The 27,152-nt window shown below is 41.6% G+C and overlaps 1 protein-coding gene across 5 annotated transcripts in view; it reads left to right on the forward strand.

Moving 5' to 3' along the window:
* Positions 1-27,152, forward strand: part of PAX5 (paired box 5) — a 260,888-nt gene that overhangs the window by 135,301 nt on the left and 98,435 nt on the right. For 3 of the 5 annotated variants that reach the window (XM_083481891.1, XM_083481888.1, XM_083481889.1), the window contains 2 exons: positions 12,226-12,282; positions 22,514-22,643. In XM_083481891.1, the coding sequence (XP_083338017.1) occupies positions 12,226-12,282; positions 22,514-22,643 (187 nt within the window). The remainder of the gene's footprint in view (positions 1-12,225; positions 12,283-22,513; positions 22,644-27,152) is intronic. The other 2 variants (XM_083481892.1, XM_083481890.1) reach the window with 1 other exon arrangement.

Genomic DNA, 27,152 nt, shown 5'->3' on the forward strand with positions numbered 1-27,152 from the left:
TGAGATCAGTTTTTGTTTTTCCCCCTACACCCCATGGTCCAACAACTGCAAAATAGTGGCTTGGGGTGGCAGGTAGACATAGAATTAAGAACTGGGTAACAGAGCACATACTCAGCCCAGTAATTTGTTTTCATTACTCAAAGAGAGCTCATATAGTTGTATTCAGTGTTAGTCAGAGTAGACCCACTGGAATTAATAGACATTACTAACTTAATTCCTTTGGAATGTATCCAGCTAAGTCCTACTCAGAATTGATGCATTGAAATTAATGAACCTAAGTTAGTCATGTCCATTAATTTCAATGGGACTACTCTGACTAGTGTTTGACAGAGCCCTAACATTTCAGTGGATCTATTCTGAGTACAACTTAGTTGGACGCGACCCATAGTATTTCAACACTAAAACCCACGCTTGGTTTCTCCCATACTTCCTTAGTTTTAGCAGCTTAATTTAGGAAGCCTAATTTATGTTGTTGCTATTGTTTTAACTGAGAGTCAGCAGATCATCCAGGGGTATATTGGCACATCCCAATCTACCTTTTCCTTCCTGTGTTCTAGAACCTGTGGACACTTGAACATGGCATAATTTAGGATCTTCTGAAACCATCATTAACATGAGGGTCTAATAATATGGCTACGTTGTACAGTGTTAGTACTAGATTTGACAAATCAGAAGCCATCACATTGGTTCTGACCATGACATTCTATGGACTGCACTAGGATTTAGAACACAGAAACCAACATCATAAATGTCAGTTTTTTGTACAGCGTGGTCAAGGTTTTGACCAGTTTTGAATAACTTTACTGTTTTTGCTTCTGGTTGTGTATTGACTTTATTAGTTTTACTCTGTCTGGTCCTATTGTTGATTTTTATGACTTTTCTGCCTTCTTTATTGTGTTATTGTTTTATCAACTAGTTTTTAGAGATTGTGGCTTTTTATTGTCCAAGCCGTTTTATTTTTTTATGGTATACTTGTGATGCTGTAGTTTTTGTTTGTAATGTGTTAAGTTTTATTTGACTTCAGCTATTTGAACGTTGGATTTAATTTTATTATCATTTTAAATATACAACCCCTTGAATGAAAGGTGGCATATAGATGCCATAAACAAACAATGCTAAAGACTTATGTTTGTTCAGATACAAGATTCTGCTTTCAGAGGTAAACATTCTACCCAAAATATGTTTCTTAATTATGTGCAAAAACCCCAACTGTTATGTAGGGTGTGTGTGTGTGTGTGTGTGTGTGTACACGCACAACTTTTTATTACGCTTTCATAAGTTTACTTCAATACATAATAAATTTGTCTTTTTTCCTGTTTCTTTTACGTCCCATCCCATTTTCCAAAGTGTTTTTTTTTTTATCCCCTACTGCTGTTAGTTTTGCCAATTCAGCATAGTCCATCACCTGTAAGGGCATTAAATGAGACATGCAGAAATATGTTTAAGAGAAAGGAGTTGAACTGCTGGAAAAAATACATCAAAAGACAAACTTGGAGTCTTTACACATAAAAAAAAGCCCAGATTCTATTCTTAGTGCTATATCTGTGCTAGTCCTGATTCGACAGCTGTAGAGGATTGCACCAACCCCTCATAATGTGTATGTGTTTATGAATGGATTCACACAACCATGGTTTCAGTTACCGATCATTTGGTCATTCATGCAGCATTCTGATCACATGTGTCAGAACCTGTTTTCAAAACGTTACCTGAGCTGAAAAGCAGGTTATAAATTGCCTAAATAAGTAAATAAATAAATAAATAAATATGGGAATAATGCTGTTCTTTCTCTCTTTTGCAACACACAGCTAGAGCTCTTGACAGAATGAAATCTAGCTGTCCTCTATGAAAAGAGAGGGGGACTGCCAGCATGAGCTCAGGTTTAACTGTTTCTTGGAGTACTTTAATACGATGTTGTTTTCCCTGCCTCTTGACAATTATAACCACGAGAGTTTTAAAAACAGATAAATGCTTCTGAGGACGTGGAAATTTACAAGATGATGCAGGGATGGTGCATCCTGTTTCACTGCTTCAGATGAAACAGGAACATGGCACACCCCTGCCGCTGCACTGTCACTGTCACTGCCCCTCTCTTACCTGCGTTGGCACCCATGAAGTGCTGGCTGTGGTGCTGGCGGCCTGTGAGATCTTGTGAGATCTCAAGTGCTTCATGAGAACTCATGAGATTTTAGTGAGATCTCATGAGATCTTGCCAGTAACTGGTGCCTCTTCTCCACTGATGGCAGAGGTGGAGAGGTAGGTAGTGGCAGTGGCGTAGCGTGGGTTGTCAGCACCCGGAGCAAGGCAAGTAATTTGCGCCCCCTAACCTCTAACCTGCCGCCGCTGCCAGCTTCTTCTTGCTGCTGCCTGGTCTGGTCTGGTGTGGTTCTCTCCCGCGCTCAGCGCTGCGCTGGGCGGCCGCTGCACTGTCCCTCCCCCAGATAGTCCCTCGCTCTCTCTCTGCACCGCACGCCTGGCACCCACCCCCTCCACAGTGGGCGGCGACCCAGCGGCTCGGATCGGATTCGCAAAGCCAGCACTGCAGTGAGAGAGAGTGAGTGAGCCAGGTAGGGGCAGAGAGCTGCGAGTGCGAGCGCCCCCCCCCAGATGTTGCGCCCGGTGTGGCCGGCCCCCCCTGCACCCCCCACGCTACGCCACTGGGTAGTGGAGGTGAGGTGAGGTGGGCGCTGCACCCTGGGCTTCTGCTGCTTGAGGCGGGTGCCTCACCCAGCCTCCTAGTATTTATAGCAAGCAGGCTTAACCAATCCAGGCCTATTCTGTTCGTTGTCTGGAGAAACCCCAGCATCCATTGCACTTAGAAAGTGTTTTTTTTAACTCTTCCAAATCCAGGCAGGTTCCACTTGAGATATAAAAGGACAAACATGAATCTAATGCTACTTTGAGTCGTGCTCTAAGGCAACTAGACTTTACCATAAGGTGCCCCAAATCGTCCTAGATGATACTGCTAGATGCAGTAGAGAAAGCCTGTCATTGTCATTTGCTACTTGCTTACGTCTTCCACCATACTCTTCTAGTAGATGCATCTCTCCTTTCTTCACTTTGTGGAATGACTTGTTGGCCTTTGCATCCATACACTTATTACTGCATAGTACTGTAGTTTAATTGCATAAAGACACATAGTATTGCATAAAGACACATAGTATTTCATGCTACTTAGAAACAAGTGGAGATTTGTAGAAAATAAAACAAAGCCCACTGTTGTGTCTATTTTGCTCCTCTTTCTTTTCCTTTTCTCTCTTTCTCTCATATGTGTAGTTATATCTGCATCCTGATATTTCCCCATCAACATTCCTTTTATCTTTATCCTCTCTCTCTCAGCATGATTTTCTCTCTCTTCCTTATAAACCTTTTCTATCTAACATCACTGCACTATATATTCATTCCCCACTTAGGCTCAGAAATTGTTGCCTCCACCTGTTTTTCTACCGTGAAGCCCACAACAATGGTGAACAGCTAGCTACAGTTTTTCAAATGTGTATACATTTCAAACCTGCTATTACTATCCCATAATTCTAATGTTTGTCCAAAACTTTGCTCAGACTTCCCTGCTGTTGGCATTCTTCTGCATGCTGAAAGTGTCTTCTGCTCATAAAAGGGCTGATTTACACACTTTGGTGCATTCTGTTTCATGAAAAGAGTGAAAATATAACCAGAGATGTTCTACTTACGCAAGAGCTTTGTGCAATCTCTCCCAGAAATATGGATGCATGAGAACTGCTATAGAACCTACCTGCTATAACACTGCGTGAACTCTTGTTTAAATATTTGTAGAACAGCAGTAGAAGGCGCTAGTGCTCTTCTCGTGCTTTTTTGGAATCCAATACAAAATGTGTTCTGCACATGTTCAAAATGTATTCAGTATTGTCAGGTTCATTTATCTCTCTGTACATGCTCAGAAATGTGGGCATGTGCACTTGTTGCCTGTTTGCTGTTTCCCCCTTAAAAAAAATAAATGCCACCTGTTTAGGTAACTTTATTTATTAATAGACTTTTTGAGCAGAAAGCTTGTTTCACTCATTTTCTGCCTACTCTTCCTAATTCCCCCACTATGTTGTGTTGTTACTCAAATGACCCTTTCCAGGCCTGTGCAGAGGGGGCAGGCAGCTGGCCCCACTTGCCCTGGGTCTCAGCGGACCGGCCAGGAATTAGCTGCTTTTTTGTTCAAGTTTATAACTTTATTCTAACAAAGCTCCCACCCTGAGCCTCAGATAAGCTCTGCATTGGCTTGACCCTTTCCCTCGTTCTCACATGTGTTTTCTGACTGAGCCAGTGCTCAGTCTTCTGCATGCACCCTACCCTCAACTGCCTGCCATTGCTTCTTTTATGTGCCCATGGAGACTCATCACCCTTGATGACTCCAGAGACCTATTCCTGCTGTCTCCTTCTACCTGCTTTTGCACCCAAGTACTTTTAAATGGGCCACAGCCCTAGCAAAGCGATAAATGCTTGATATTGCAGTTCATCTTACTGTGTGAAATAGCTGAGTTTGAGATAAATTCTCTGGTCTCTTATTCAAAAAGTAAACAAATGTCAACAGCAAACACTGCCCCCACAAGTGCCAATAATTTTTCTGCTATTTCATGTATTCCAGTGTTCATTTTGGAAATCTTTGGTTTGTGTATGAGAGAGTGAGTGAGAGTGTGCGTGTGATTTATGGATCTGTGGCCTGTCACATGTCTTTAAAATTACAGTGCCCATTTTCCGCCGAAATAATTTCTACAAAGAGTGGCTCCTATTACAGCAAGAGGAGCGTGGACGTCATGATTTATTATTATTTATGGTCCCAGGGCCTTGTTTATGCACGATGGGTTAGGTGCGCAGGATAGAAATGCCATTATGCAAATGACATTGAATGTCCTTACCGAGCCTAAATAATTTTTGTGTTGGACGATTAAACCTCATCTGTTATTGATATGGGCTGCAGTCAGGCTATTAAAGAGTCCCAACAGTACTTACTCCCAGTAATGGGAAAATTGAGAGGAAGAGGCTAAACAATTGCCTCAAGTGTGCTGTGATTGTCTGGTAGGAGTGGAACATAACAAACCTCCTGAATGGAAATCGTGTTCACTACTTAGGGATAAATAAAGAAGGGAGAACACGCAATAAATTATACTTTGTGATTTGAATCAGTGCACTAGAGAATCTGTGTACGTTCAATTTGTTTATCTAAATATTTGGGGGGGTTGTTGGTGGGAGGGGGCTGTGTTTGAAACTGCCAGTGATGGCCTGCATATAGTGTTATTGTGTGTTCTCTCTCTCTCTCTCTCTCTGCTTTGGAGGAGCGGGCTTGGGGGATGGGGGGGGGGAACTGGGGGATGGACTAGAGAACCAATCTTCTTAGTGAACAAGGGAGCTACGTCGTCATTGCTCCTTTCTTTTTTGACACAGCTGTGCGGTCACATTTTGATCAGTGTTGATAGCTTATGAATTCCAAAATTGACAAAATTTACAGAAAAATGAGGATAATCCATCTTCCTTAGCAGCCTGTCAGGAGCTGGCTATACTTCATAATCCTCAATTACAGATGCTATTTTCAGACATTTACATGCAGATATTAGGAGAAAATGAAAATGAGAAACAAAGAGAGAATGGAAATGCAGCTATTTATATGTATAAAAGAAAAACAACAGGTAAATTCTAGGCATTTAGATTGGATTTGGGGGTCCCTTTACAAAAGGCTCTTAGTGACTGTAATATATTTGCAGATTTTAGTAGGAAATGCAGCATATATAGCTTCAGCATGCAAATAATAAGGTTTAGGTCAAAAACAGGTCAGTTATTCTGAAGTATCGGAGTAAATGTGTTCATGGCAGGGTGCACTAAATAATTCCCACTCTTTTAAAAAAAATCTCCAGGGAGCTTCGTGATTCTAATTGGATTTGGGTGAAAATGAAATACAGCTGCTAATTTTTTCCTCCAAAAATCTTCTGCAAAGGGGAGATTTAGGAATGTTTTGAGTGACAGAACACAATAATAACAGTATATTATTTCAAGTGTTATATGGAACTCCTGCGTTTTTTAAAAAGTCAATTGACAAATGTTATGTAAAACAAAGGGGATTTGGAATACTGCCATAATTGGCTGTGTATATAGGATTTACCCCAAAGAAAAATTAGTGTCATTGATAGTGCAAGGTGGAATTGAAAATGTGATGTAAATGATAGATAGATGAGGACAGGGGTGAGGGGAGGACTCATTTTTGATAAATGGTCCATCAGATCCTTGCCAGTTCAGATCTGGGGGAGTCAAGGAGGAGGCTTTGGTAATCAAATTTCAATTCCTATAAAATTTAAGACAGAAGAGCACCAATGCCCATACAGCTGTACATGGCACAGGGTTTCTGCAAAACTGGGGAGATTAATTAGAGTTGCTTTGGATTAAAATCTGTGAACCATGTCAAATGTTACAACCGCCCCCCCCCCCGCTTTGTGGCCTGACAGCAGAGCTTTTGTAGAAAACCTGGTTGCTAATATAATCCTTATATTTTCCCCACTCAGTTTGGGCAACACAACATTGCTCATGGTTGTTGATGCAATGAAAATGTAGACAGTTCCAGTGCAACATACAGATAATTTCTAAATATGTTAATTTCTTGGGTTTAAAATACTTTCACTATATGTGTGTCTCAAGAAGTACAAAGACATCATAATAAATATATTTTCCAAAATTTGTATACAGCAAAAAGGGAGATTCTTTCAACAGAACCATTTTTGTGTTATTTTGGATCCAGTCATATTTGGTAGGGAAATGTGAAGAAATTGATCTTTGTGAATTCTGATATCAATTCTATATGCAGATAGAAACTTCTTTCTTCACTGGCACTCCCCAAGTGATCCAATGTAGTTATTGGCTCAAAAAGGTACCAGTAGACCTGCTCACCTCTGTGTCCTGTGTCTCTGTGATCATATCTGCAAGACATCCAGGTGACAGGCAATATGCACATTTTGAGGGGGAAGTACATTTGAGGGGAAATATGTTTAAGAAATTATTTAACCCTGCAATCCTAGGGTCCCTTGGAAAGTGCCCCTCTCCAGGGCCGGTCCATCCATAAGGCAGGCTAAGGCAGCCACCTCAGGTGGTGGAATCCAAGGGGCACCTCTGCTGGAGTAGTGGCTGCGGCATCTTCTGGGTTTCAGAGAGATCTTAAGAGGCTCTTGCAAGATCTTGAACCTAGAAGCCGCAGCCACATAACCCTGGTAAGCAAGGCTTCAGTGGGGTGGCAAGCGGTGGGGTCGGTGTGTGCAGTGCTCCTGCTGGGTGGTTACATTCCCATTTCAGGTGGTGAAATGGGACAGGCCTTTCTGTCCCTCTCCAAGTGTGGAGAGAGTTCTTACTTTGGAGAGAGAAATCCAGTGTTGAATGCCTCCTCTATGCTGCCATGGAAATCTCTACAGTCTTTACCAATGTTGGAGCTCTGCCACCAATAGGGCTGAAGATGGGGTGTGCCAGCAGCACTCCAGTCCTGGAGCTTGAGTAGTGGATTTCCTTCCTATCAGGAATGAGAGGGAAATGGTTGCGTCTCGAGGCTCCCAGGACCCACCTGAATGAGATAACTTCACTCAGACACATATTTTAGTTTGAGGTTTTTGGGCAAATTTTGGCCACAACTTTATTGAAATTACAATCACGTGAGCGGTATTGGCTTTGGCATTGACTCTCGACTATAACTGACTCCACCTCTCTGTGTGATAGTCTAATGGGGTAAACCAAACAAGGGAGCAACGTCGATGCGGACCAACCGAAGCTCACCCCGGAGTTCCTGTGGTCCTGGCATGGCCCTAGACCCTCAAGTGGGCTTTGGACGAGATCCAGGACCCCCAGAATACCCAGTTCCTGGAGGGGCAGGTGATGGCCACACCTCCCCTCCCCTTAATCCAACTGAGCCAATGCCTAACCGCCAATTTTCAAGTTGTGACGATTTGCTAAGGGGTAGGCAAAAACCAAGTGACTAGAGCCAATTTGCCACTTGGAAAAAATTCCTACCCAGCCCCTGTTCCAAAACAGGCGACCCAAACCAAAGCAAGGCCAGGCGAGAATACCTAATTCTAGGGAGGGAGGCGGGTGTTCGACAACGTGACGCAAGTGCCCCTACTTGCGTGAGTCATGCTGGTGCTTTTTAAAGCCCCTGAGATCACGCCACCCTCTGGGGATTGGCTAAAAGAGCCTGGCGTGATCCAGGGGCTGTGGCCAGGGCTTTTGCTATTCCCCCCACCAATGACTCCTATGGGGGGGGGGAGGAATCCCAGGAGCCAACGCGCAACCAGGACCCTCTAATAGGAGGATCCCATTTAAAGATGCCTATAGAAAGTGCACAAGCAATTGCACTCTCCCCACTGAAATTCAGAAGATTCTACCCAGCAACTGTCATTCAGAGGATTCTACCCAGGGCCTTCTTTTCAGTTGGAACTTGCTGGAACTGAGGTTGGTGCCACTGTCGTTATCAGAGAATGAGGGAGGCATTGGTGGTGAGTTCTGGCACCTCTTTTTCTATAAACAATAGCACTGATTATACCACCTCTGATAACAGTTGAGGGAGGAACCTGCTGGAGCCGGACTTTTGCAGAGCAGGTGGAGAGGCCCTGAAGCCCCATCTATCTTATAACCAGATGGAATGGCTGCTGCAGATGACAGTTATGGGTGAACACGTGTGAAAGTGACATGGACCAGAAACAGAATGAGTTACACATCTCAAAAATACAGTAAAAATAGTACTTTGTCCAATTTTGTGGTTCCAAAGTATGAATTATATATTGATGAAAGATATCAAACATGGCTAACAGAGAGCACTTGGCCTCAAATTTCCAAAGAGATATATATTTGGGAATGAAGACCAACCGTATTATATATAAGACAAACAAGAGAAAATAGAAACTATTATTTTTATAGTGATAGTTTCAATTGGAATACTGTTTTCCTTCTTGCTACAATGTTAAAAAGAATAACTTCAGTAGGCAAAGAGAATGGGGAACCATTCAAATGACTCAACAAACAACTACATTTGCAACCTGTAAATACTTCTTCTCCATATAAGTAGTGCATCACAAATTGCATGTAGGTTTTTATGTGCCTTTCCAACAAGCCTCCAAACTATTGTAGGCAATAATTACCTGATAATGAATGTGTATAAACAAATTATTTTGCCTATATTTAAATGGGGATTTGGAATCGAGGATACAGATACATTGGCTGTTGAAATAAGAATAATGAATTCTTTGTGGGTATAATCCAGGGATTTAATGAATGATCTGGATAGAAAAGTGTTAAAGTCTATGTGAGGAAAAGGGGGGGGGGGACTTACAATTTACAGTATTTACCTCTACTGTGATGTCACAAGGTCAGATGGGCAACCAGTTTTACACGGCAGGTAGCCTACTTAATATTCGGTCTGTTTGAACAGGTCACTCACTGTTGGAAGTCTACAGTAATGGTGAAGTGCCCCTAATCTAGCATCTATTTTCACTTGCTGGAGATGAGGGGAGTGAATTTATAAGCCATGGAGAATGCGTTGGTCGGGGATCTAACCTCTTAACTCTCCTCGGCCTCCAGGGTCAGAAGAGTGTTTTAAATGAAAGCTTATATTGTATGTTGTTGACAATATTATTTGACCCATGTCTCCAAGGCCAAAATCAACATCTCTTTTGTGTAGACATGTTACTGGAAAAAGTGATCTAATAAACAGTAAAGATACCATTTTCCTTCTAGATCTTTTTATGTTCTGTTCTACATCTAATGCAAGTTTTGTACCATACTTGAGGAAAAGGTTTTGCGCTAAGCACTTAGGAGTATAATCTCCCAGGAACTGCACCTGCACATTCCTCATTCATCTCAATAGGGCTTGTGCAGGAGAATATACCAGAACACTTTGATTTACATTACATTACATTACATTACATTACCTGCCCTTCCTGCCAAAGTAACCCATGGCAGCAAACAAGTGATAAAACAAATAAAAAAATATTTTAAAAAGAAAACACATACACCTTAAACATCTTTAAAACAATTCTAATGTAGATGTAGGCTGTTCCCTTATTTTTTGGGAAGTATGCATGATTTTACAGATTATCTCTATCTATCTATCTATCTATCTATCTATCTATCTATCTATCTATCTATCTTCTATCTACATAAACCCCACTCCCGATACACTTGCGGAACACCCTGGAACAACCAGGGCTATTTGTACCTAACGCTATCAGAAAATGTTCAGTTTGTCAAGGAGTGCCTACTTCATCCTCTTCAACAGCTGATTGGTGCTCTGATAATTTGGAGAAAACTACACCCACAGCCCTGAGGCCTCATCCAGAAAGTGATATGTGATCACAGCTTACTCCTGTTTGTACACCCCACCCCCCGACCAAGCTGGATTGCAACACATTTCTTTTTATTTTTATTTGAGGGATATCATGAGGATAAAGGTACCCCAAAGGGCTGCTGGAAGCAAAGCTGTTTTAGATGTCCTCTTTCTTCTGTGTTAAAATTAAGTGCTGGTCAATCAACTGAATGTTCCATTCACACTGAATATTCCATTTGAAGAATAATTTCAGTAAAAAGTTTCTCTAATTGTTCAAAAATCAAAATGATGGCTTTTTATTTAGACATTTCTGACAGTTAATTCAAACGTTTAATTTCAAAGTTGTCAGGCATAACAGCCTGCAAATGACATTTTCTGGGTTAAAAACCTGAGATCTTATCACTCCTGTTTCAGAGGGAATTACGAAGCTTCATTTTAGAAAGAATAAGAGAGGGCAGATTTCCCCAGTTTTCAGATACCTCTATATGGCACATATACACGATTATTCAGTTGAGTCTAGCAAGGTGGAGGAGAAACTAACACACACATTTAAGAGGAGACTGTAGTTTACTAAGTCATAGGGATGAATTCAGTGTAGGGCTATGGCAATCATTCTGCCAGCACTAGTTTTTTAGCTTCCTGGATGCTCCACAGTGGCAGAGCGTATGTTATCACTGCCTGGGGTGTGTGTGCAGGGCGCCCCCCCCCACAAGAGAGAAGGCAGGAGAGGGGCGGTAAATTTGCTGCAAACTCTTCTTTCCCTGCCCCCCCAAAGTACAGCCCAGGGTGGTCCACTTCCTGCCTCCTAGCTACGATAGTGCTTCTCCCCTGTGTGCCATTCTGCAGGTTCTCTTACTTCCCAAAGCCAGTTTCAAGGTGGGTGGTGGGGGTGGATGGGGAGAGAAGTGGGAGGAAAGCCATCATGAATTTAAATAGTTTTGCATACATAGTGATCCTCCAGCCCAGGTCAAATGTAGCCTACCAGCAAGGTCTGATGACCCTGCAAGATGCCCCTCCTGTTTTTTTTCCTGCCTGCTCAGGGCTGTGAAAATACAGCAACTGGCAAGTGCCTTGCAGACCACAAGGCATAACTAGAGGACTGAGTCTAGCCTTGTAGCTAACATGTTGTGTCGGCTTGATATATACGCTGCCACCCCAGGGCAAATTCTTATGAGCAGATGCAGGAGATCTAACCCTTAGTCAGGCCATGGTCTGCTAGTACATTTGGAGTACTGTCTGTGAATTTTGCAGCAGCTCTTGAAGCTCTCTGCCTGTTCCCTGAATCCTTTTGTCCAGCGATAGTCAGATTTGGGTTCTCTTGCAAGCAAAGGATGTCTGAATGAGCTATAGCTTATCCCTAAGAGTATCACAGATTTCTTCATCTATTGCTACCTCCTGTATGTGTTTTTAGAGCATTCAGCTTTTTGCTGTGAAACGTGTACCTTAGGCTGGTGCAAATTGTGACCCACTAAGCTTAACAGAGCTCATCAGCCAAGTATGGTGGCCCATCAGGGATTTGATAAACCTCTTACTTTTGCTGCCTACTGGGGTTATCAAGCACAATGGCAAACCACAATGCATAGCTAATGGACTGTGTTCAGTTTTATGGGTCACAGTTTTTGCAGGCTTACCATCCTTCGAATGATATTCCTGTCACAAGCTTGGGCAGTTTGAGATAGCTAGGCCTGTACACCATAGCTGCAGTTCCTCCTTCAGGTCGCCACGCAATGCTTAACTATATGTCAGTTTCTTGTTAAGTAGATTGGGGCACAGGAATTATGGAAAAAGAGAGTGCTTTCATAATACAATATTTAGTATATATATATATATTTATTAAGTTCTCACTGCACTCATTTTTTAAAAAAATATATATTCTCCTTACATTTCTGTTTTTTTTCTCCTTCATGCTATGGCAGTGGTGCTCCATGCTGATGAGACAATACTTGGTGCAACCCCAGGCAGTCATTTTTCAGGTAATTTCTTAGGATACCAAACTCCTGTCTCATACTTTTTCATGTATGAAGCAGATTCCCCAGTTATGGCGGGAGTACCCTGGCTGTACCCAGGTAGACCGGGGATCAGTCTAATTCTGCTCAGGCCCACACCAAAGCCCATGCAGGTGGAAAAGCTAACATATACTTTTTAAAATCTTAGGCAATTAGGGTATTAGCACGAATAAGGCCCTAGGTGAGACTTGCCCAACTTTTTGACCCACTGAATTGCATGCAGGCTTGCCAGCTATGTAACAACTTCCTCGTTTTGTTTTGTTTTTTATTTCCAGGCAGGTATAAAAAACAGGAGGCTTATTGAGCCAATAGTGGACTGGTAGTTTGCATTTGGCTTGGTCTCCCTTAGTTAACCAATGCTCTTTCTGCACAGTTTTTAATGTAATGTAATGAATGCAGGGTGGGTTGTTGTTGTTGTTGGTAATATTTAACACAAAGGCCACATGGCTTAACGTACGGTTATTCACCTGTTGCAGAAAAACATTGCATTTTCCCAGCTCTCCAGGTATAGTTTGCATTTGGTAAAATGTTGTTCTTGTGCCCCAGAGAGAGCATTCATTGCTACTCTACACAACTCTCTGCTGAATATAGTTTGTGACGTCAATGGCAATGAATAGTACAGCCCTTAGAGTTGCACGGACACAGACTTGATTTCCTAGCTGCGTTACTTTTTATGGTGGTGAATACCAGCGAGCATAGCTTCTCTGTTTCCACATCTCTATATAACAGTGTTCCAATGTGTTACTTATTTATTTCAAACCTATTCATCTTCCTTTTCTTGCACTGGATTGCATAGCATAGTAAATTTGTTTGAAAAGAGCAAACAGTGGAAGTACTGCCCCGCCAATCTGCAAGCAAACTTCTGTCCCTTGAAATAAAACTATCCCCCATTTATTATATACAGGATATTGTGCTATTTACCTTGGAAAGGATTTGCAGGAATATTGTCCATAAAGCTAAAAAGAAGTATGAATAATTTGGCTTATTGCACAGAAATGCCCCAATTCTGAATGTTCAATGATGAGCTATCTCAGGATATTAAAATAAAAGATATTTCAACATTAGGAGGACACAGTGGCTACTCATATATCTACAAAGCTATATGTGAGTGCAGGCAGGTGGATTTTTTTAAAACAAAAAAATCCTATGGCAACATTTCACATTGTTGAAGAGGCCAGCCACCTTTCAACTGGAGATATGGCTTGTCTCTTCAGCAGTTCATGCAGATGAACTTCAGCGAAACATCCAATTATGTGCATGGTTCTTCTGCTTAAATTTTGACAGACAAATGGTTTGGGCTTGTTTCAACTCATTTTGAAATATAGGTCAATAACAGGATATTTGGATTGACCAGCAGAGCTTTTGATTTGCATTTGATTAAGGTCCATAATTAGAACTATGGCATGGGGAAAGGAGTATTGTCTAGTAGGGTAGATAGATATTTTTGATTCCTACGGAAATATATTGTCTAAAAATTTGAGGGGGTGGGGAATATAATTATGTTTGTGACACTTGGGAGAGAGCCTCCCCAAGGTATTCCTTTCCCAGAAACTGTATAGGGGAATGACACTGCCTCCCCTTGCCTTTGTGACATTGGGAGCTGTTACAAATATACTTATCCTTAACACAGACTTATTTGTGTGCCTCATAACCAACACACTTAGGAAAGCGTAAATATATCTGCGAGAGGTAAGAGCAGCAATGGGGCAATGACTGCTGATGTCACAAAAGCCCTACTATTTGCTTGCCTGGCAACCAACACGTGTAAGAAAAAACACAAAAGTTGCCATGGTTGGGTCCATCTGTGCTGGGAGGGTTGACATGGCAACCCTCATGGTCTGATCCCAGCATCCTGGTTGCTGGCAGGCCAGCAAACAGTTGCAAGTAATACAACTCTGTGTGGATTTCTTCAAGCACAAAGTATAGGAAGGAAGGAGGCAGTGGCCTAGAGTGATAGTACAATTGAGAAAGTGGAGAGAGATATAGATGAAGCTAGAAATAGATATGAAATGGAAGGAATGGTGAGTCAAATACAACTGGGAATAGATGAGGCAAGCCGTGACCTTATGCCCATAAGTGTTCCACCATTTGGGCTGTGTATTATGTTGAGCACATTCACAATTACTAAGAAAAGGCTGAAATCCTATGCATACATGGGAGTCAGTTCCATCAAATGGTCCCACTTATGTGACTGCAGCTGTATGGGATATCGTATTAGAGAAGTGGCTGCCAAATGACTTGGTATAAATGTGAACAGGGGTGCCAACTTAAATAAAATATTGAGGGGGCAGGTAAGCCCCATAATCAATCACAATACGCGGTGCACACATACCATTTGAATGGCAATGCCCATCAACTTTGGGCTCCCCAGCCCTCTCATATATTTATTGGGGGGACCAATGGGACCTTATCCCCTTAGAGTTGGCACCTATGAATGTGAAGGTTCCCCTAGGTGTATTTAAGAAAGGGAATTGGACACATTCATGGAGGATAGTTCTAGTTACAGGTAGGTAGCCGTGTTGGTCTGCCGTAGTAATAAAAAAAAAATCCTTCCAGTAGCACCTAGTTAGTCTCTAAGGTGCTACTGGAAGGAATTTTTTTTTATTTTGTCATGGAGGATAGGTTAGCAAATAGCTTTAGCTATCATAGCTTCCACAAACAGAAGCAGTTTATCTCTACGGTAAAACAAGGGAATGGCAACCACTTCCACGCTGAATTGTAAGCTCCCCAGTGAATCTGGCAGGCCAGATTCTGTTGAAAACAGTATGTTGGACTAGATGGGCTTTGATCTGATCCAGCACAGCAGTTCTTATGATTCATGATTTAGTCCCTCTCTGTGCAGCCTTATTAAACTGCTCAGAACCAGTTTGATGACAGCTGAAGTGCATATTCCTTAATAAACACTGAGCAGCTACATAAGCAAGTGACTAGACAAATATGGAGCAAGAACAAGAGTTTGGGGCTATATGAAATGTCACTTCATGTTTAGCTGGAACGAAAAGAGCTTTTGGAAATCAAGACATCAGCCCCAAAAGTGATAAACACAGTTGCTAAACTGGATCTATGTATAGCCACAGGCTCCTGGCATGGGATCAGTTTGACTCTAGTTAGTTTTGCATCCCTTTCTTAAAGCTTATAGCCTGCATAAGTTCCAAAAGTAACTTGTATTACCTTTGGAACATTTATTTGCCTTTTGTGGTAAGATGTGGGATATTGGTCAAAGGTAAAGGTAAAGGTAAAGGTACCCCTGCCCGTACGGGCCAGTCTTGACAGACTCTAGATTGGTCAAAGGAAGGTTCTCTTCACACAATCACATCAGGAAGTCTGGGCATGTAACAATAATTCATTAAATCAGCCAATATAGAATAAAGTCACAAGAATGCACATAAAACCACACCATATTTCATGCATTAGCTTTACTAAGGCCACAACTTACTTTAAAAATTCATTGTGTATGCATGTCAGCAGTTTTGAGGTGAATTCATGAGTAAAATACCAAAATAATCAGCCAGGGCTTAAAAGAGGAGCAACTGAAAGTAAAAGTTGTACAAAAATAGTACTGTTCCCCTTTTACACGTGTGTGTGTGTGTGTGTGTGTGTGAGAGAGAGAGAGAGAGAGAGAGAGAGAGAGAGAGAATTTGCCACACCACTTCTCCCCTGGAAAACGAGGAGAGGTGGCTTCCTCAATGGGGAGGAATGCATACATTGCTTTTGTCCCATTGTCATCACTGGCCAAACAAGGTTTGTAGGTTTTTGAAATTCTATGAAAACATCACAAAACCTGTTTGACCACAGCCAGTAATGGAAAGCATTGGAGACTGGTATATATATTGCAGTGGAGTGCAAAAATAAATAGTCTGTTAAGACTGCTGGTTGAAATAATAAAGAAACTTAACGTTTATTACTCCTGGCAAACAAAGTCATTCTGAATAGAAGTTCACACTAACTGACTGGAGGAGAAAGCAAGCAAGTAAAGCCCAAGGGAAAAAAGAAATCTTTGGAGAGTTACTTAAGAAGGAATCAGTAAGGGAAGAATAGATTGCCTTTTTGTCTATTTTGTTCAGGTAACCAATTATAAGTGTTGTTGCTTTAGTCCCAGCAGAAAGATGGTGTGCATTTACAGATAAAATGCAATGATTAGTTCCATCATATAATCTTCAGTTATTTGAAAGGGGGGGACTGGAATAAAACAAGAAGAAAATGTTAGCCTTTTGGCAAAATCAGTTGGATGGTGAATGCAATAATAGCTAGGGATGATCAAGGTATGCATGCAGGGGAGCTGAGGAAGAAATAAGGTTGAACTGCAGACTTAAGTGTAGAGAAAGATTTCAGTTCAAGCTTCATTGAGTGTGACTGTGACTAAAGGACGGAGTAGGAAGCATTACTCTTCTTGCTGAGAAATATTATTAATAATTCAATTTCTTACCTATCCTTCTGGGACGCAGGTGGCGCTGTGGGTAAAACCTCAGCACCTAGGGCTTGCCGATCGTATGGTCGGTGGTTCGAATCCCCGCGGTGGGGTGCGCTCCCATCGTTCGGTCCCAGCGCCTGCCAACCTAGCAGTCCGAAAGCACCCCCCCGGGTGCAAGTAGATAAATAGGGACCGCTTACCAGCGGGAAGGTAAACGGCGTTCCGTGCGCTGCGCTGGCTCGCCAGATGCAGCTTGTCACGCTGGCCATATGACCCGGAAGTGTCTGCGGACAGCGCTGGCTCCCGGCCTATAGAGTGAGATGAGCGCACAACCCTAGAGTCTGTCAAGACTGGCCCGTACGGGCAGGGGTACCTTTACCTTTACCTATCCTTCACTGTAAAGTCCCAGGGCAGGTTACAGCAATTTAAAATGCAATATTTAAATCAGTTTAAAGCAAACTGCAACCATATCTATCTGTCTGCCTGTCTATCTATCTGGTGTCAAAGGCCAGGATAAAGAGTTGTTATCGTCTGAATACAATGGAAACTACATAAAGAAAGTGCAGTGCTCACCTGCCCATGGGGCTCAGTGAGGCAGTTGCCTCAGATGGCAGACTGGGGAACAGATGGAAGGGGTAGCAGATCCATGCCTCAAGGAGTGTCCCATGCTGTTTATCACCTGTTCCTCCTCCTCTGTTGCTATCACTCACTCTTCAGACTCCTTTTTTCTCCCAAAGATGGAAGGGGGAGGGAGGCTGCTGCATTGGGTGGGTGTGGTTTTGGCGCTGGCAGGGGCGGTGGCTTGAGCAGTGGCGGTGGGTGGTGGCTTTGAAGGTGGTGGGAGGCAGCATTTTGCCTCAAGCAGCAAAACATTGCTGACCAGCGCTGTGATGGTTCCAGATGACCCTCTGTGGGGAGGGAATACCACAGCTTAGGGGCTGCCACAAAGAATGCCCTCTCCCTGGCAGCTGCTCTGAATTTCTGGGGGTTGTGGAACCTGAGAGTGTCTGAAGGGCAGGAGATGTTGTTTCAGAGATTTGGGGCCTCAGTTATTCAGGGCTCACTAATGTGAGGGCTTTGAATTGGCCCCAGAAATAAACTAACAATAAATCAGAAACCTTGTCAATATTATGCAACTGATATATAGGTTAAACCGAAGAACATTGTGTTCAGCGGTTTCTAGCTTAGGTTATTTGGTAGTCTTCCCCTTCTGGGTCAATTCATGAAGTTGGGTAGGCTTATGCTTCCTTCTCCAGCACAGATAGTGCCTGAAATGGACTCTGTGTAGCTGGAGAATGGTGTATTTTCAGGGACTTGAAGGCAGTATATATTTTATTTATTTGCTGCATAAAATGTACACACCACTTAACTTGTAAAAAACAACAACAACCCTGAAAGTATGACAAACCATTGCTTGAAGAGTACACATGTTCATTTCTTTTCTTTTCAGAAAAATATCTGTAATGGTTCCACCTGCGTTGCTGGAGGCAGTGTGCCTCTGAAAATTAGCTTCTGGGACTCACTGCTCGCAGGTTTCCCATAGGTGCATGGTTGGCCACTATGAGAATAAGACATGGGATTAGATGGACCATTTGCCTGGTGCAGCAGGGCTTTTCTTAACTTCTTATGTTGTTCTTTGGTCAATAGGTTTTGCAGGGTTTTTCTCAATGCAATGCAGGAATAACATGGTATCACTGTATAGTTTACCTGAACTTATACATGTGGCTGTCCACTGCCACAAGGGGGCTCATTATTTTAAGGACAGAGAGGCAATTCAATAAAATAGTGTTGAGGACAGAATATGACAAAGTTAATTGACAGTGGAGTGTGCAGAAGAGGCAACATTATTGCAACTCAGGAAAGAATTTGCCGACAAAATGGGGTCTGACAATCCGGCAGAAGGATCAAGAGGTGAGAGTGGAAGAATGAAACACAGGGAACAAATAAAATATGTAGCAAGAAGAAGAAAAAAGGGTGATGCACGAGGAAATATGTGCACAGTTGTATGTATGCTGTGAGTTTACAGCAGCACAAATAAGCCACAGAATGTGGTTTGGTCTGTAGATTTCAGCATTCTGATCTTTTCAGTTTTCTTTAAAAAAGATTACGTTTCCAGACCTTGTGTTTGCAAAGACATGGTAAACTGTAAGTAGTTTAAAACTGTTTTAACATTGTTTTTTAATTGTTGCAACCCATGCCTGGACCTTAGAGTGAAGAGTGGGTTATTATTACTATTACTATTGTGTCTGCCGCACCTGGTGAAATATCAGCAATCCAAAGAGTAGCCATGGGACGCGGGTGGTGCTGTGGTCTAAACCACTGAGCCTAGGGTTTGTCGATCGGAAGGTTGGCAGTTCGAATCCCTGCAACGGGGTGAGCTCCCATTGCTCGGTCCCTGCTCCTGCCAACCTAGCAGTTCAAAAGCACGTCAAAGTGCAAGTAGATAAATAGGTACCGCTTTGGCAGGAAGGTAAACGGCATTTCCGTGCACTGCTCTGGTTCGCCAGAAGTGGCTTAGTCATGCTGGCCACATGACCTGGAAGCTGTACGCTGGCTCCCTTGGCCAGTAAAGATGAGTGCCGCAACCCCAGAGTCGTCCGCAACTGGATCTAACGGTCAGGGGTCCCTTTACTGTAAGAGTAGCCATTTTGGATTTCCAGCACTAGGGGTGGAGATTCAGTCACCTTTTATCTTCCCCATATTCAGATTGAAACATTAGGAGTGATTACATATAAAATCAATTTTTTTAATAGTATGCAACTATTTTTGCAAATTGTTGGTGTTTTAAATTGTACATCACTATGGGTGCTTTGAGGAAGGAAGTTTAAACTTTTGATTGTGTATTTGTATTTACATACTCTGAAAATAATTGTGACAGGAATAATAGTGATGACTTCTGCTGCTTCTATTTTCCCCCATTGTGATTTTTCTATTATTTTTACAATGGTGTATGTTCCTTGAGTGGTACGGCAAGTGATAAACACAGTCCATATTGTGGACATTGTTTATGCCACAAAGAAACAGTTATACATGTGCCTTATGATCTTGAGCAGGACTGACCAACTTCTTTTGCCCAGGGAGGTCAGAAGCCAGTCAAGTTGTGACGGGGCTAGACCCTCTGGCCACGAAGTTGCACTTCACACTTGTGTCCACTGGCCAGAAGAGTCCTCTTAGCAATTAATGTGAGGAAGTACAAGAAGCTTCAGGGATTAATGCAGACATTTCTGGGACATTTGGGGTTGACAACTACTGACAACTTTGGAGAGAAGCTTGAAAGTGTCACTGTGTTTTGCCAGGCTAGCAATTCTCTAAGGCTCAACCCTGTCTCACTAGTTTTGCCTCTGAGATCTCTGCTATATCACAGAAACCTGTTGGGTATTATGTCATGGTGCTCAGCACTGCTGCATTACACAGCATCCTGTTTTTGACCTGTAGCAATTCAAATGCCCTTGAAATGTGAAGCATCGTTGTGCGGGAGAGTGGGTAATCTTGTAATTCCCCCCCCCTTAAAAAAGTTGTATGAGTGCTTTGACAGATCAATGAATAAGCTTTCACATATCTACAGTAAATATCCCTCAAAAACGGTTCCATAATTGTTGAGAGCATGAGATGGAGTTAAGTTTGTTACTTAGTATGGAGCTATGGGCATTCCCTAATAGGTGGTCATGACAATAGCCAGACCAAAATGTCTATTGCAGAAGAAGCACTGATTGCATTGCTGATGTGTAGTTCTGCTTTCCCCAGGGTATAATCTCTCTCTCTCTCTCTCTCTCCCTCCTTTGAAAGCATGCAAAACAAGCAAGACCTTTCTGTTTAAAGAGACTTTGTGAATCAAGGCTGGGATGTATCTCATATCCCTGGTTGTGGGATGTATCTGAAAAACTATAGGCAGGAATTGAACATTGGGCTAAGGTGAACGTTCTGTCCACACAAGCAATTCAGCTTGCCTGGCAGAATGCTGTTATTCTTTATTTTATTTATTAAATTTCTATACCACTCTTCATCTAAGGATCACAGGGTGCTTAAGGCACCAGGCAAGCCTACCTGGGAAGAGCAAGTAGGGAGCCACCATAGAAATAACCCGTTCTCATGTTGCTATCCTCCAGACCTCTCACAGAGGAGGCTCACGAAAAGGGGCCACAGATGATCACAGGGCTTGGTTTGGTTCATAGGGGGACAGGCAGTCCTTGAGAATGTTATCCTTTCTCTCTCTCTCCCCCCCCCTGTGTGTTGCTCTGGGGGTTCTGAGCCAATTTCAAGGTAGGGGACACAGGGAGAGAAGGGAGGGGGGAAGCCCTACTGCGCTTGCAGAAATCCTTGCACAGGCTTCTGCTAGTACGACTCATTAGTTGTATCAAGCCCTTAATCTATATTACAAACACTTGTTGAGACTTGAGGGGAAATCCTAGTTCCTACCTACTTAAAGGCATGTGCCACAGAAATGAGTGAGATTCATTTCCAAGCAACAGTGTATAGGAGGAATTGATTTGTATGTCCTGTTGAATTTAGGGCACTTGCTTTCATGCTAGCACTATAGGATAAGGGTGCAAGTATTTCACTGCAAACTATATTATGTTATTTATTTATTTCAATGTTCCTTTCTGCCACAAAGTTATATTCAAGGCAACTCACATGTCATTGAAAAATTAATGAAGTAAAAATATGATAGCAGTACAAACCCAAGAGCAGGAGACACAAACCATATCCGAAAGCAGCAGTAAAAGCAAATCAAAGCAGCACCAACAGTCCACAGATAATAACAAACAATATCCATAACCAAAGACAATGACATTAATAATTATCAGCTACTAATTAATTTAACAGAAACCATTAAGCAAAAGGTCAGGCAAACAGGACAGCCTTTTCCGATACTTGTTACGTACAGTCACGCACACTGCTGGCTTGCTACTCTTTGCAGTGTTTCTGCTATTAGTTTGGTACTGGACAGGAGGGTTACCACCAGCTCCTTATTTCAAGGAATGGTACCTTATTTATGAACCTTATGAACTGGTGAGATGCACCATAACTGCAATAAGCAATTTTGATTTAATACATTACACAAAGTATTGTTCATGTCCTGAGGCATGCAATACATCATTTTCTTATGGCCTCACAATCTGTTCCGTATTACAAAGCTCTTCAGGTGGCAACCTAATAGTAATGAAAGTCATGGCAGAAGAAAGCCTGAAAAGCATTGATGAACAACAACATTGCCAGTACTTAACTGTATGCAGCAGTAAAGCATGTTCTTTTTCACCAGTGTTGTTCTGGCAGAGCTAAATCCTTGTCCAGACATGCAACCATTTTTCTACCACAGCAAGAGGAATTTTATGGAGTCACATCTTCATAGTTTCCCCAAAATAATGTTTTAAACTTGTGTCGGCCAACACAAATTCAGCACTCCCCCAAGTGCATAAGTTCTCAAAGTGCCAAAGTGTTTTATTATGCTCAAAATGTTTTACAAGTTTTGCCTCTGATGAGGGAATTTCCTAATTCTGTAACACATTGGGCATAACAAAATGTTTATGCGCTCTGAAAACTTGTTTTCTATCTCCCTCCAGCACATACTTAGCAAACTACATAGTTTAAGCTTACAAAACTCGTATTAGCATATGATCTAATCAGAAGCTATCCACGTGACATGTGAAACAAATAATAATAATACTGTGTAAAATAATAACAATTTTCACAGGAACCCACCTTTATAGCTTGGTTTTATCATGCATTAGGCACTGATTTTTAATACTCAGTAGATGTATTAAGTTATCTCATTTTTTCTGCTCTCAGTCAACAGAATACTCAGCCATGGCATCACTAACTGGTGGATTAGATGATATGAAGGCTAATTTAACAAGCCCTACTTCAGCAGATATAGGAGCCAGTGTTCCAGGTCCACAATCATATCCTATTGTGACAGGTAAGGAAAATTAGATGATCTACCAAGAGCATGTTATTAATGGACATACTGTATGAAATGGCAAGTGGGAGGAGCTTATGGTGATGTAGTAGGAGGTTTTGTCATTCCTTGTTGAAACTGTCTTAGTTTTGATGTTTGATATCTGTGATACCTATGATATGTAAGGTTCTAAGCAGCCCGTGTCCAGTATAGGTTTGCCATATAGTTATTATTTCAAGGAGTGAAATATTTGTTTGTGAGAGGCACCATAACTGCAACATCAATACATATTGGCCAAACTCCTAGGAAAGTCAGCTCAGTGTTACATTAAATATTTTCTGGGAGATCAAATTCTATGGGTAGTGGCTAAATTTTTACCAGTGGCAGTGGAGGGATACTTTTTGGGACTTCAATTGTTACTGTGTACATTGTGTTTGTTTTTACTATTATTACTGGTCTATTGAATGTATTAAAATGATGATGGTGAACAAGAGGAGTATAGCCTAAAAAGCCTTACAAATTTTCTGACATATGCTATTTTCTTATGGTCTCCTTATTTTGGAGCTTGGCAACTCTACTCTTTGAATGATTGATGGGAGAGGCCTTGTTCTGTATTCCCTTGATTTGGTGCTTGAAGTGGGTTTTGGCGAGGGTGGGATGCCATCTAATGTACTTTCAGGCAGACCTAAAAGGACTCCACTTCTTTTCAGTGGGTTTAATTGACTCTGGCCTAATTTGAAGCGAAACCATCCCAGTTAATTTGGGTGAGGGCAGGGCTGGATTTAGATGAAGAGATGCCCTAGGCTACGCCACTTGTGAGGCCCCTCCCAATCCCTCACCCTCACGACTAGAAGAAAATGGAAGAGTGTTATAAACAAAATTGAATGAAGCTAAGCATGACGATGGGTATTTAAAATTCTGCAGTTCAAAATTTCTCCTCTAAAGGACATCAGAAAACCCCATCAAAATTTGTTTGTCTAAGTTTGTCACTTTCAATGTACAGAATACTCTGTGTGGACAACCTCTCTTGAGACATCGTGGCCCTTAATTCATTTTTAATTCTTTTGGGTCTTGAAAAACTCCTCTCTCCCAATCAGTTAGTGACCATAAAACTAAGAAATAGCTGCAAAACCTCTTCCACATTAGGAAAGGTCATCTGAATTTTTTCCTTGTATATAATTTGATAAAGTTCTGTACGAGACAAAGAGTGCTCTGCTGTAAGCCCATGGCTTTCTCATGTACAGGTGAAAGTGCAAAAGTTCATCAATAGGTTTCAGGTCAATATCTTCTGGGTTTGCTTCCATCAACAGTTCAACACCTTGCTGAATTTCTTGCTTAGATGCTATCAGAATAGCAAGAATGGAAAAACAATTGTGCAACATCACTGTACACAGTACTTCTTTTTAAATTGGCTTCAAGTGCATCTAATATAGGAATAAAGGATTTTATCCTAAACTTATCTCTTGAAGAAAGTGCATCTAAGGCATCAGGGGCACTTCTGTCATTTCTTTGCCGTTCCCTCACTCTTTGTCTCCTTGTTTTGTAGTTAACAAGGTGGCTTTTGCTTCTTTCTCAAGCTCATCAAAATCTGCTCTTTAAAAAATCCAGAAGTGAACTATACAAACTTGCCCAAGAACTCAATAACAGGGTTGATTTTTGAAGGGCTTTGCTGACCTTGTGAAAATGACCTAGCACACAGATTTATATCTCTAAGATTCTGCAGATTTTGGCTGTGAACTAGGGCCCCACATTCCCCCCCCAAGTTGGGCCCTAGAGTTTCAAATTGGGCCCCACTAGCTGGTCCAGAGTCTCACAATTGCTTGGCCCGAGTTGCCCTGCCCTCACATGAATGAAGTCTTGGGTTTGCAATTTTGGGAGAAAGGAGACTGCCCTCTGGGGGGTGGGCAGGCTGGGGAGGCCCCCTAGATTTAGAAGCCCTAGGCTTCAGCCTACTTAACCTATACATAAATCCGACACTGGGTGAGGGCTTCTCCTTTACACTCACAATATCAAATGACCTGCTCCGCTTTTGCCAATAGTTGAAGACTTTCCTGTCCTCAAGAGCATTACATGATCATGTTGATGACTGGCTTATTGGATTATGCTGATGATTAGAAACTGTTTCATTTCTAGTTCCCACATCTATAGCATGTTTAAACTTATATATAACAGTATTTGAATACCTGTTGTACAAAATCAATCAGTAAATTATTTTATAAATAAATAAATTACACTACACACTGGGTTCAAGGGTTTCAGGCCTGCAGTTTGTATAGATGAATAGCTTTTGGAGACTTATATGAGAAATGCCTTTTCATCCTACCTCTCACCTAAATACATACAGTACAAGCAGCAAAGATTTGCTTTGCTTTTATGCCGGAAGTCCAGAATAGATGAAGAAGATGAGGATTTAATTAGCTATGTTTTATGCTGGGTTATTTCAGTGCTTGAGCAATGAGGACCATGGGGGTGAGTTGTGGGGAGGGGAGGATAGTTAAGGGTTGCCTGTCCCAGGCAGATAATGAGCTAGAAACAGCTCTGGGCATGGAGATATACCTTTTCTTTCTTACTTGTGATCCACATTTAGTGTGATGAGATTGCGTTTATTTTTAAAGCGATGCTTGAAATCCTTTTGGGGTCAAAGAGGTTTGTATTTGGATACTATGTAGAACTGGAGACTAGTGCTTACTTTATAGACAAATGGATACAATGTAATTGGCACATTAATTAGCTGAAATGTTAATAAAGACTTGATTGATTGAGAAGAGGCAAACAATAAGTCTTAAGTAATCACAAACCTTTATGCTATACAAAGTCCAGAATAAATTATGCCTCTCTCCACACCACTGCTGTTCTTTCTCCCCCGCCCCTTTCTGACTCATGACACCTTAATTCTGTTTGTATTTGGCTTTTCTGTTTGTTATTATTTTTGTTATGAGTTTTTTTTTTGGGGGGGGGGTAGGTGTATGCCAAGAGCCTTCAAATCTCTGGATCCAGCAAGTGTTAAAATCTATTCCTGGAACAGCCAGACTAGCTTCCTAGTGAGGTAATAGGCCATTAAGGAAACAAAGGAAGTGGCTCATTGCCAGAGAACAAATGGGTGGGCCCCCTCCCCCAACTCGCATGTAGTTAGAAAAACAAAGTTGGGAGCTGAGTTTTAGTGGGTCCAACTGTGACTAACTGACATCTGTAAACTAAATTGTTATCATCATTACTTATATGATAACGCACATAGGAATGAAAAGATCTTCCCCTTTTGGTTATGTTAGTTTCTCATTTTACTAATTTTAAATTCAGTCCTCCACATTTCTGCAGCAATTTGTGGTTGTTGTTTTTGTTTTTTTTAATCCTCATGAAAATTCAGTGTTTTAATGTGAATTTCTCCTTAAAAAACACATTTTTGCAAGCATTTCCCCTGAATATACTGAATTTTTGTATGTTATTTTCACTACTATATAATTTTTGATGCACAGTTTCTACTAATATATACAATTTGGTAAACAATGTTTGGCTGGAGAACTGCAGTGCAAAATTCGGATAAGTGTGGATTTTGAAAGATGGCTATATTTTAGTTTTCCTATTTATTCTGAAAGTGTGGATTTGATAGTTTCACCTTTAAATGTGAATTGAATTGAATTTCTTCCCCCCATCCCTAAATGCACCAAGAGATTCTCTGCTGTTGGTGGTGACAATGATGGCGCTCCTTGTCTGTGACCACCTCTGGCAGTGATTGGCTCAGCTGTCTGTCTGTAATGGAGCAGTCTGTAATGGAGCAGTTGCATGGCAGTAACTGGCTAGCTGCTTGCCAGTCAAAATGAAGTTGGCACAGAAGGGCCTCTGGCAATCATTGGCTAAGCTGCTTTGATCTGGGAAGGGCTGGGCAGGGAGATGTTTTAGCAGAGGAAGTGGTAAAGGAAATGGGGTTTAAGGAAAGCTAGACTGGAAGATGGGATGCTACAGGTGAATGATGGCAGGAGATTAAGAGGGAAAAGAAAGCTGGAAGAGGAAATGGGAGCAGGAACAGTAGAGGAAGGCAAGATCTAGTAAGCCTCTGCGTATGTAGAAATCATTACCCTATTTTTGCCCCATTGCGCTCCTAAACTGAAAGGTATTCAGCCACCCCAAGCTCTCTATTAACAGGGAAATAAACATTGCAGCAATGTTAATACTACTCTGAAAAGTGTTTTTGTCTCAATGTGCCACAGTTCAGTGAGCGTCTTTTATGGTTAAGATCAAGAAAAAACATAATTACTTTAGTATTATTATTAAATGAATGTAAATCAATATTCAACATATTATGCTGTTGCTTATGTTAGTGAGCTACTCTTGGTTATAATACTCTACCTTAAAAATATACTAGAAATAAAAAGAAGCATCGAAAAGGGCAAATAAATTAGGGTTGCCACCTTTCCCAGAGGGGAATAAAAATCTGTCAGTGCTCATTTGCATATGATTTATTTAAGCACATGCACATTATAAAAAAATCAATTGATTAGAATTGTCTGGGTGACAAAAAATAGTCAGTTGAAA

Source organism: Podarcis liolepis, assembly GCF_965112155.1.
Source record: "Podarcis liolepis genome assembly, chromosome: 17".
Taxonomy (NCBI): Eukaryota; Metazoa; Chordata; class Lepidosauria; order Squamata; family Lacertidae; genus Podarcis; species Podarcis liolepis.